Source organism: Oncorhynchus clarkii, unplaced genomic scaffold (genome assembly GCF_045791955.1).
Source record: "Oncorhynchus clarkii lewisi isolate Uvic-CL-2024 unplaced genomic scaffold, UVic_Ocla_1.0 unplaced_contig_10532_pilon_pilon, whole genome shotgun sequence".
Classification (NCBI taxonomy): Eukaryota; Metazoa; Chordata; class Actinopteri; order Salmoniformes; family Salmonidae; genus Oncorhynchus; species Oncorhynchus clarkii.
Window position 1 is genome coordinate 187501 of NW_027261121.1, and position 12500 is coordinate 200000.

General features: G+C 44.6%; 1 protein-coding gene across 1 annotated transcript in view; it reads left to right on the forward strand.

The window, feature by feature from the left end:
• The window catches only part of LOC139404948 (kinesin-like protein KIF13A), a 201661-nt gene that overhangs the window by 49952 nt on the left and 139209 nt on the right, over nucleotides 1–12500 (forward strand). The window contains exons 3-4 of the mRNA XM_071147495.1: nucleotides 2671–2683; nucleotides 11537–11597. Coding sequence (XP_071003596.1) covers nucleotides 2671–2683; nucleotides 11537–11597 — 74 coding nt within the window. The remainder of the gene's footprint in view (nucleotides 1–2670; nucleotides 2684–11536; nucleotides 11598–12500) is intronic.

Genomic DNA, 12500 nt, shown 5'->3' on the forward strand with positions numbered 1-12500 from the left:
GCTACGTTCCAGAACACAAAGAAACAGGGCTACGTTCCAGAACACAAAGAAACAGGGCTACGTTCCAGAACACAAAGAAACAGGGCTACGTTCAAGAACACAAAGAGACAGGGCTACGTTCCAGAACACAATTAGACAGGGCTACGTTCCAGAACACAAAGAGACAGGGCTACGTTCCAGAACACAAAGAGACAGGGCTACGTTCCAGAACACAAAGAAACAGGGCTACGTTCCAGAACACAAAGAAAAAGAACACAAGGTTGACTAAGACAAGAAAAGCAGAACCATACAATGTTATTGGGCAGAATAGTAGACAAGTCCTAGGCTATGTTTACACCGTGGGAATGTGGATGTCATCTAGTAGCCGAGGTCTCTTTGATATTCGACGCACTCTATTCCATATTCCTTATTGTCCTGACTGCTGGGTGTCACTGGACATATTCTGTGTAGTGGTAATCTACAGCCATCCTCTATCCTAACCTCCCTGGCAGGCACACACACACACAGAGCGGAGTCCAGTCTCCCTCCCTTCCCCAGCCTCCCTGGTTAAGTCCCCAGGCTTTAGTCTAGTTTACCCAACAGAGTCAGTGGGACATTGAATCCTAAATCTCTTCCCTTCCTCACGCTCCACCGCCCCATTTATGAGGCCTTTCACAGCAGGCAGCACCAGAAACAACGCCTGCCTGGACCTCAATGAATGAGCGAGGGAGTGAATGAATGAACGAGAGGAATGAAAGAATGAACGAGAGGAATGAAAGAAGAAAAATGACTACAGCAGTGATGTGTGAAGTGAATTATAGTAGTTGGATGGATGAGTGAATTTTTTAAATGTGGTTATGACATCATACCGGTATGTTGTAAACACCTGCTCTATTGTGATGTCACTTAGTTGTCAATGTCCCAAAGTATAGCCTGGCTAGAGACTAATACATTTCCATTTCAGTGTGATCTTTTGGGTCAATGTAGACAACAAAGGATTCCTACTGTGAGAGTTGCATCTGCTCTCTCACTCTCTCTCTCTCTCTCTTTCTCTCTCGCTCTTTCTCCTCTTTCCCTTTCTCTCTCGCTCTTTCTCCTCTTTCCCATTCTCACTCTCTCTTTTTTCTCTCTCTCTTTCTCTTTCCCTTTCTCACTCTCTCTCTCTCTTTCTTCTCTTTCCCTTTCTCACTCTCTCTCTCTCCTCTCTATTTCTCCTCTCTTTCCCTTTCTCTCTCTCTCTCTCTCTTTCTATTTCTCCTATTTCCCGTTCTCTCTCTCTCGCTCTCTTTCTATTTCTCCTCTTTCCCGTTCTCTCTCTCTCTCACTCTCTCTCTCTCCTCTCTATTTCTCCTCTCTTTCCCTTTCTCTCTCTCTCTCTCTCCTCTCTCTCTCTCCTCTCTCTCTCTCTCTCCATATCTATTTTTGATCTCTCTGCTCACACACACACAACATGCACACACATTTATACTGAATCTACACACACACAACATGCACACACATTTATACTGACTCTACACACACACACAACATGCACACACATTTATACTGACTCTACACACACACAACATGCACACACATTTATACTGACTCTACACACACACAACATGCACACACATTTATACTGACTCTACACACACACAACATGCACACACATTTATACTGACTCTACACACACACAACATGCACACACATTTATACTGACTCTACACACACACAACATGCACACACATTTATACTGACTACACACACACACAACATGCACACACATTTATACTGACTCTACACACACACAACATGCACACACATTTATACTGACTACACACACACACACAACATGCACACACATTTATACTGACTACACACACACACAACATGCACACACATTTATACTGACTACACACACACACAACATGCACACACATTTATACTGACTACACACACACATTCAGATACAGTCATCATTTACACTGCTGTTACTCTGTTTATCATATATCCTGATGCCTAGTCACCTTACACCTCCTCATATCTACCTCTATCACTCCAGTGTCCCTGTACATTGTTAATATGGTACTGAACTGACCCTGTATATAGTATGTTTACCCCTCTACATATCTACCTCTATCACTCCAGTATCCCTGTACATTGTTAATATGGTACTGAACTGACCCTGTTTATAGTATGTTTACCCCTCTACATATCTACCTCTATCACTCCAGTGTCCCTGTACATTGTTAATATGGTACTGAACTGACCGTGTTTACAGCTTCTTACTTTCTCCTGTTCTTTTTATTTCTTATTTTTATTTCTCCTGTGTTTTTGTTCTACCTTGTTATTTTTAGTACCACATTGTTGGGTTAAGATTTTGTTAAAAAGGCATTTCACTGTGGACGTGAACTTGAAAGTGAACATAAGAGAGAGAGGTAACAGTTAACAGTGTTTTAATGCTAATTGTTTTAATGCTAACCATGGTCTCTCTCTCTCTGTCTCTCTCTCTGTCTCTCTCTCTCTGTCTCTCTCTCTCTCTCTCTCTTTCTCTCTCTCTCTCTCTCTCTGTCTCTCTCTCTGTCTCTCTCTCTGTCTCTCTGTTTCTCTCTCTCTCATGGTGTTGTTGATGGACCCCTGGGTCTCCTCTCCTCCATCCTCCCATCCTGAATCTGTTCATCATGGTTCCATCTGCTCCTCTACCTCCAGGAAACAATCTAAGGTACAGTATGACATGTAGTTAATCTGTCTAAAGTACAGTATGACATGTAGTTAATCTAAAGTACAGTATGACATGTAGTTAATCTGTCTAAGGTACAGTATGACATGTAGTTAATCTAAGGTACAGTATGACATGTAGTTAATCTGTCTAAAGTACAGTATGACATGTAGTTAATCTGTCTAAGGTACAGTATGACATGTAGTTAATCTAAGGTACAGTATGACATGTAGTTAATCTGTCTAAAGTACAGTATAACATGTAGTTAATCTGTCTAAGGTACAGTGTAACATGTAGTTAATCTAAGGTACAGTATGACATGTAGTTAATCTGTCTAAGGTACAGTATAACATGTAGTTAATCTGTCTAAGGTACAGTATAACATGTAGTTAATCTGTCTAAGGTACAGTATGACATGTAGTTAATCTGTCTAAGGTACAGTATGACATGTAGTTAATCTGTCTAAGGTACAGTATGACATGTAGTTAATCTAAGGTACAGTATGACATGTAGTTAATCTGTCTAAGGTACAGTATAACATGTAGTTAACCTCTCTGATCTCCCAAACCCGGATCCGGTATCGTGACTACAGCCTCAAGCTCATTACCATAACGCAACGTTAACTATTCATGAAAATCGCAAATGAAATGAAATAAATATGCCATCTCTCAAGCTTAGCCTTTTGTAAACAACACTGTCATCTCAGATTTTCAAAATATGCTTCTCAACCATAGGAAAACAATAATTTGTGTAAAAGTAGCTAGCTAGCGTAGCATTTAGCGTTAGCATTAGCGTTAGCATCCAGCACGCAACATTTCAACAAAAACATAAAAGCCTTCAAATAAAATCATTTACCTTTGAAGAACTTCTGATGTTTTCAATGAGGATACTCTCAGTTAGATAGCAGATGCTCAGTTCTTCCAAAAAGATTCTTTGTGTATTAAAAATAGCTCCGTTTTATACATCACATTTGGCTACCAAAAAAACCCGAAAATTCAGTCCTCAAAACGCGAACTTTTTTCCAAATTAACTCCATAATATCGACTGAAAACATGGCAAACGTTGTTTAGAATCAATCATCAAGGTGTTTTTCACATATCTCTTCATTGATATATCGTTCTTGGACGCATGGTTTCTCCCCTATATCAAATGGAAAAGTACAAGCAGCTGGCAATTGCGCACCGAATTCCACGCAGGACACCAGGCGGACACTTGGAAAATGTAGTCTCTTATGGTCAATCTTCCAATGATATGCCTACAAATACGTCACAATGCTGCTAAGACCTTGGGGGAACGACAGAAAGTGTAGGCTCATTCCTTGCGCAATCACAGCCATATAAGGAGACAATGGAAAACAGAGCTTCAGAAATTCTGCTAATTTCCTGGTTGATGCATCATCTTGGTTTCGCCTGTAGAATGAGTTCTGGGGCACTTACAGACAATATCTTTGCAGATTCTGAAACTTCAGAGTGTTTTCTTTCAAAAACTGTCAAGAATATGCATAGTCGAGCATCTTTTCGTGACAAAATATCGCGCTTAAAACGGGAACGTTTTTTATCCAAAAATGAAATAGCGCCCCTAGAGATCTAACAGGTTAATCTGTCTAAGGTACAGTATAACATGTAGTTAATCTGTCTAAGGTACAGTATAACATGTAGTTAATCTGTCTAAAGTACAGTATGACATGTAGTTAATCTGTCTAAGGTACAGTATGACATGTAGTTAATCTAAGGTACAGTATGACATGTAGTTAATCTGTCTAAGGTACAGTATAACATGTAGTTAATCTGTCTAAGGTACAGTATAACATGTAGTTAATCTGTCTAAGGTACAGTATAACATGTAGTTAATCTGTCTAAGGTACAGTATAACATGTAGTTAATCTAAGGTACAGTATGACATGTAGTTAATCTGTCTAAAGTACAGTATGACATGTAGTTAATCTGTCTAAGGTACAGTATGACATGTAGTTAATCTGTCTAAGGTACAGTATAACATGTAGTTAATCTAAGGTACAGTATGACATGTAGTTAATCTGTCTAAGGTACAGTATGACATGTAGTTAATCTGTCTAAGGTACAGTATAACATGTAGTTAATCTGTCTAAGGTACAGTATGACATGTAGTTAATCTGTCTAAAGTACAGTATGACATGTAGTTAATCTGTCTAAGGTACAGTATGACATGTAGTTAATCTGTCTAAGGTACAGTATAACATGTAGTTAATCTAAGGTACAGTATGACATGTAGTTAATCTGTCTAAGGTACAGTATAACATGTAGTTAATCTAAGGTACAGTATGACATGTAGTTAATCTGTCTAAAGTACAGTATGACATGTAGTTAATCTGTCTAAAGTACAGTATGACATGTAGTTAATCTGTCTAAGGTACAGTATAACATGTAGTTAATCTAAGGTACAGTATGACATGTAGTTAATCTGTCTAAGGTACAGTATGACATGTAGTTAATCTGTCTAAAGTACAGTATGACATGTAGTTAATCTGTCTAAGGTACAGTATAACATGTAGTTAATCTGTCTAAAGTACAGTATGACATGTAGTTAATCTGTCTAAGGTACAGTATGACATGTAGTTAATCTGTCTAAGGTACAGTATAACATGTAGTTAATCTGTCTAAAGTACAGTATGACATGTAGTTAATCTGTCTAAGGTACAGTATGACATGTAGTTAATCTGTCTAAGGTACAGTATAACATGTAGTTAATCTGTCTAAAGTACAGTATGACATGTAGTTAATCTGTCTAAGGTACAGTATGACATGTAGTTAATCTGTCTAAGGTACAGTATGACATGTAGTTAATCTGTCTAAAGTACAGTATGACATGTAGTTAATCTGTCTAAGGTACAGTATAACATGTAGTTAATCTAAGGTACAGTATGACATGTAGTTAATCTGTCTAAAGTACAGTATGACATGTAGTTAATCTGTCTAAGGTACAGTATGACATGTAGTTAATCTGTCTAAGGTACAGTATAACATGTAGTTAATCTGTCTAAAGTACAGTATGACATGTAGTTAATCTGTCTAAGGTACAGTATGACATGTAGTTAATCTGTCTAAGGTACAGTATAACATGTAGTTAATCTGTCTAAAGTACAGTATGACATGTAGTTAATCTGTCTAAGGTACAGTATGACATGTAGTTAATCTGTCTAAGGTACAGTATGACATGTAGTTAATCTGTCTAAAGTACAGTATGACATGTAGTTAATCTGTCTAAGGTACAGTATAACATGTAGTTAATCTAAGGTACAGTATGACATGTAGTTAATCTGTCTAAAGTACAGTATGACATGTAGTTAATCTGTCTAAGGTACAGTATGACATGTAGTTAATCTGTCTAAAGTACAGTATGACATGTAGTTAATCTGTCTAAAGTACAGTATGACATGTAGTTAATCTGTCTAAAGTACAGGATGGCAGGTGTGTAAACAGAGAAGAATATGCGAAGTGAGAGGTTTTACTCTCGCTAAAATCTGTCCAAAATAAACCCAAATGCATTTCAATGGGTTTATTTTTAACCTAAGCTTGTCGCCTGCCTTCCTGCCTCTGGGACAACGACTCCCATTGTTAGGGCGGAGGCGTGGATCTCGTCATTATGTACAGATCTCTGGTGTAAATGGGACACAGCACAGAAGGAGCGAAGGAGACACGACCAAAAAGACAACATGAGAACAAGCGGACATAAAACACTCGTGAAGATAAATAAATATACAGGCATTTGAAATATCGCGCCAAAAACATACATTGTAATGAATTTGATACATCGCCCAGCCCCACAGTGTGTGTAACGACTGGGCTGTCAGTGGTTTGGTTGGTCTGCGGCAGGGAGCCAGATAGACGTCTGTGTGAACGTGTCAGCTCTCGAAAATCTGGTGAACATCCACAAAGAGATCCACAATGAGAGGGAGGAATGAGCAGGAACACTGGCCCAGTGTGTGTGTGTGTGTGTGTGTGTGTGTGTGTGTGTGTGTGTGTGTATTCAGAGCTGCGTTGTTGGAGTGCAGCTCCCCCTCACCACCTCCCTACCCCCGTCCCCACACTCTCTCTGGTGGATGGTGACTAGTTGAAAGGCGTTCGGGAGCAGAGTTGAACACATTCTGGGGGTTTTTGGGTTCAGTCGTGGGGCCGTGTCTCATCGTGCTGATTCATATCTGCCTGGTCTGCTAAATCCTGAATACAACGTCGAATTAGTTTCCCCTCAAACTCTGTCTGTCTGTCTGTCTGTCTGTCTGTCTGTCAGCTCTCTCTATCAGACCCCTTCAGTGGTCGTCCCCATCCGTGACTATAGAGGAGCTCTGTCTATCAGACCCCTTCACTGGTCGTCCCCATCCGTGACTATAGAGGAGCTCTCTCTATCAGACCCCTTCATGTGGTCGTCCCCATCCGTGACTATAGAGGAGCTCTGTCTATCAGACCCCTTCAGTGGCCGTCCCCATCCGTGACTATAGAGGAGCTCTGTCTATCAGACCCCTTCAGTGGTCGTCCCCATCCGTGACTATAGAGGAGCTCTCCCTATCAGACCCCTTCAGTGGCCGTCCCCATCCGTGACTATAGAGGAGCTCTGTCTATCAGACCCCTTCAGTGGTCGTCCCCATCCGTGACTATAGAGGAGCTCTCCCTATCAGACCCCTTCAGTGGCTGTCCCCATCCGTTACTATAGAGGAGCTCTCCCTATCAGACCCCTTCAGTGGCCGTCCCCATCCGTGACTATAGAGGAGCTCTGTCTATCAGACCCCTTCATGTGGCCGTCTCCATCCGTGACTATAGAGGACCTCTCTCTATCAGACCCCTTCAGTGGCCGTCCCCATCCGTGACTATAGAGGAGCTCTGTCTATCAGACCCCTTCATGTGGCCGTCTCCATCCGTGACTATAGAGGACCTCTCTCTATCAGACCCCTTCAGTGGCCGTCCCCATCCGTGACTATAGACGAGCTCTGTCTATCAGACCCCTTCATGTGGTCGTCCCCATCCGTGACTATAGAGGAGCTCTCTCTATCAGATCCCTTCAGTGGCCGTCCCCATCCGTGACTATAGAGGAGCTCTCCCTATCAGACCCCTTCAGTGGCCGTCCCCATCCGTGACTATAGAGGAGCTCTGTCTATCAGACCCCTTCAGTGGCCGTCCCCATCCGTGACTATAGAGGAGCTCTTTCTATCAGACCCCTTCAGTGGTCGTCCCCATCCGTGACTATAGAGGAGCTCTGTCTATCAGACCCCTTCAGTGGTCGTCCCCATCCGTGACTATAGAGGAGCTCTGTCTATCAGACCCCTTCATGTGGCCGTCTCCATCCGTGACTATAGAGGAGCTCTCCCTATCAGACCCCTTCAGTGGCCGTCCCCATCCGTGACTATAGAGGAGCTCTGTCTATCAGACCCCTTCATGTGGCCGTCTCCATCCGTGACTATAGAGGACCTCTCTCTATCAGACCCCTTCAGTGGCCGTCCCCATCCGTGACTATAGAGGAGCTCTGTCTATCAGACCCCTTCATGTGGCCGTCTCCATCCGTGACTATAGAGGACCTCTCTCTATCAGACCCCTTCAGTGGCCGTCCCCATCCGTGACTATAGACGAGCTCTGTCTATCAGACCCCTTCATGTGGTCGTCCCCATCCGTGACTATAGAGGAGCTCTCTCTATCAGATCCCTTCAGTGGCCGTCCCCATCCGTGACTATAGAGGAGCTCTCCCTATCAGACCCCTTCAGTGGCCGTCCCCATCCGTGACTATAGAGGAGCTCTGTCTATCAGACCCCCTCAGTGGCCGTCCTCATCTGTGACTATAGAGGAGCTCTGTCTATCAGACCCCTTCAGTGGCCGTCCCCATCCGTGACTATAGAGGAGCTCTGTCTATCAGACCCCCTCAGTGGCCGTCTCCATCCGTGACTGTAGAGGAGCTCTGTCTATCAGACCCCTTCAGTGGCCGTCCCCATCCGTGACTATAGAGGAGCTCTGTCTATCAGACCCCTTCAGTGGCCGTCCCCATCCGTGACTATAGAGGAGCTCTGTCTATCAGACCCCTTCAGTGGTCGTCCCCATCCGTGACTATAGAGGAGCTCTGTCTATCAGACCCCTTCAGTGGCCGTCCCCATCCGTGACTATAGAGGAGCTCTCCCTATCAGACCCCTTCAGTGGCCGTCCCCATCCGTGACTATAGAGGAGCTCTGTCTATCAGACCCCTTCAGTGGCCGTCCCCATCCGTGACTATAGAGGAGCTCTGTCTATCAGACCCCCTCAGTGGCCGTCCCCATCCGTGACTATAGAGGAGCTCTCCCTATCAGACCCCTTCAGTGGCCGTCCCCATCCGTGACTATAGAGGAGCTCTGTCTATCAGACCTGGGAAGAAAAATGGCTTAAGTTAAATCAAATCAGATCAAATGTAATCTGTCACATGCCAAATACAACAGGTGTAGACTTACAGTGAAATGCTGACTTACAAGCCCTTAACCAACAATGCAGTTTAACAGTGCCTTGCGAAAGTATTCGGGCCCCCTTGAACTTTGCGACCTTTTGCCACATTTCAGGCTTCAAACATAAAGATATAAAACTGTATTTTTTTGTGAAGAATCAACAACAAGTGGGACACAATCATGAAGTGGAACGACATTTATTGGATATTTCAAACTTTTTTAACAAATCAAAAACTGAAAAATTGGGCGTGCAAAATTATTATTGTTGTTGATTCTTCACAAAAAAATACAGTTTTATATCTTTATGTTTGAAGCCTGAAATGTGGCAAAAGGTCGCAAAGTTCAAGGGGGCCGAATACTTTCGCAAGGCACTGTAAGAAAAAATTGATAAGTAAAAAATATATAATTAAAAATAAAGGATCAGAATAACAACTTTTAATAAAAATATATTGGTCTGTATACCAAACGTCTCAGAGTAGGAGTGCTGATCTAGGATCAGGTCCCCCTGTCCATCGTATTTATTATTATTATCTAAAAGGCCAAACTGATCCTAAATCAGCACTATGAGACACTAGATACATACTGTACAGCCCCTGAACTATTGGAGCCAGTTGAATCCCTCTAATTCAAAGAGGGTCTAGTAGTGTGGGAGTCTGCAGCACGAGGCTAGACGAGAGAGGGTCTAGACTAGAGAGGGTCTAGACTAGAGAGGGCCTAGACCAGAGAGGGCCTAGACCAGAGAGGGCCTAGACCAGAGAGGGGGCCTTGACCAGAGAGGGGGTCTAGACCAGAGATGGGGCCTAGACCAGAGAGAGGGCAAAGACCAGAGAGAGGGCCTAGACCAGAGAGAGGGCCTAGACCAGAGAGAGGGTCTAGACCAGAGAGGGGGTCTAGACCAGAGATGGGGCCTAGACTAGAGAGGGGGTCTAGACCAGAGAGAGGGCCTAGACCAGAGAGAGGGCCTAGACCAGAGAGGGGGTCTAGACCAGAGAGGGGGTCTAGACCAGAGAGGGGGTCTAGACCAGAGAGGGGGTCTAGACCAGAGAGAGGGCCTAGACCAGAGAGGGGGTCTAGACCAGAGAGAGGGCCTAGACCAGAGAGAGGGTCTAGACCAGAGATGGGGTCTAGACCAGAGAGGGGGTCTAGACCAGAGATGGGGTCTAGACCAGAGAGAGGGCCTAGACCAGAGAGAGGGCCTAGACCAGAGAGGGGGTCTAGACCAGAGAGGGGGTCTAGACCAGAGAGGGGGTCTACCCCAGAGAGGGGGTCTAGACCAGAGGGGGGGGTCTAGACCAGAGAGGGTCTAGACCAGAGAGTATCATTTCTATGCCATCCATTCATCCACTTACAGCTGTGAGCAAACACAGGTGGCTCTCTCTCTCTCTCTCACACACACACACACACACACACACACACACACACACACACACACACACACACACACACAGGCACACGCACACACACACACACACACACGCACACACACACACATACACATACACACACACAAACAGTTCACACACTGTGTGTAATATACACACAGCCTGCACCTCCAGGAACGACTCCAGCCGGGTTGCCGTGGAGACGGGTCACTGGGAGCTGGAATGTCTACTGTGGAGCCGTGACCCTGATTTATGAATTCATTTAACTCCAACATCTAACTACCACTGTCTGTCTGCCAAACAGACCAGGCCAGCAGACCAGGCCAGCATGGAGCCTGGAGCATACAGTGGGGCAAAAAAGTATTTAGTCAGCCATCAATAGTGCAAGTTCTCCCACTTAAAAAGATGAGAGAGGCCTGTAATTTTCATCATAGGTACACTTCAACTATGACAGACAAAATGAGAAAAAAAAATCCAGAAAATCACATTGTAGGATTTTTTATGAATTTATTTGCAAATTATGGTGGAAAATAAGTCTGTCATAGTGTCTGTATGTGTGTGTCTGTCATAGTGTCTGTAGGTGTGTGTCTGTCATAGTGTCTGTAGGTGTGTGTCTGTCATAGTGTCTGTAGGTGTGTGTCTGTCATAGTGTCTGTAGGTGTGTGTCTGTCATAGTGTCTGTAGGTGTGTGTCTGTCATAGTGTCTGTAGGTGTGTGTCTGTCATAGTGTCTGTAGGTGTGTGTCTGTCATAGTGTCTGTAGGTGTGTGTCTGTCATAGTGTCTGTAGGTGTGTGTCTGTCATAGTGTCTGTAGGTGTGTGTCTGCCATAGTGTTCCACTACCTCCTTTAGGTAGATACACTACAACATGCTCAGACAGGAGCTTGCAGTGTGTGTGTGTGTGTGTGTGTGTGTGTGTGTGTGTGTGTGTGTGTGTGTGTGTGTGTGTGTGTGTGTGTGTGTGTGTGTGTGTGTGTGTGTGTGTGTGTGTGTGTGTGTGTGTGTGTGTGTGTGTGTGTTGATCCTTCTTTGTCCTGTCCCACAGGTGTTTGCCTTTGACCACTGTTTCTGGTCCATGGATGAGTCCAACATGCCCAAGTATGCTGGTAAGTCACAGACAACAGGTTCAGGCTTCGCTGACTGTTCTGTTCAGATTCACACAGCTACTATGGATCCCAAATGGCACCCTACTCCTTATATAGTGACCCCTATTGGCCCTGGCCAAAAGAAGTGCACTGTATTGGGAATAGGGTGCCATTTGGGATGCAGCCACTGACTGTTGAGGTTGACAGAGATAATCTCTCTATCATCACTAAAGAACACTAAACACAGCCATCTCATCTCATCACTATTTAAAGCCTGAGGTGAGGTGAGTCTAGGAATACAGGAGGGAGAGAGAGAGGGTGAGGAGGGAGAGAGAGGGTGAGGAGGGAGAGAGAGAGGGTGAGTAGGGAGAGAGAGAAGCAGGGAGAAGAGAAAGATAGAGGGTGAGGAGGGAGAGAGATAGAGGGTGAGGAGGGAGAGAGAGGGTAGGGGGGAGAGAGTGTGAGAAGGGAGGGTGAGGAAGGAGAGAGAGAGAGGGTGTGGAGGGATAGAGAGAAGGTGCGGAGAGAGAGAGAGAGGGTGAGGAGGGAGAGAGGGTGAGGAGGAGGGAGAGAGGGGGGGTGAGGAGGGAGAGAGAGGGGGGTGAGGAGGGAGGGAGAGAGGGGGTGAGGAGGGAGAGAGAGGGTGAGGAGGGAGAGAGAGGGTGAGGAGGGAGAGAGAGGGTGAGGAGGAGGGAGAGAGAGAGAGGGTGAGGAGGGAGAGAGAGAGAGGGTGAGGAGGGAGAGAGAGAGAGGGTGAGGAGGGAGAGAGAGAGAGAGAGGGTGAGGAGGGAGAGAGAGAGAGGGTGACGAGGGAGAGAGAGAGAGAGAAGGAAATACTACAGTTCAGGGAAGTCCTGGTTCTACATATGTTCATAATGCAAAGTATGTTTTTACAAGCTGCTTTGCATCTGAATAGAAGAGTTG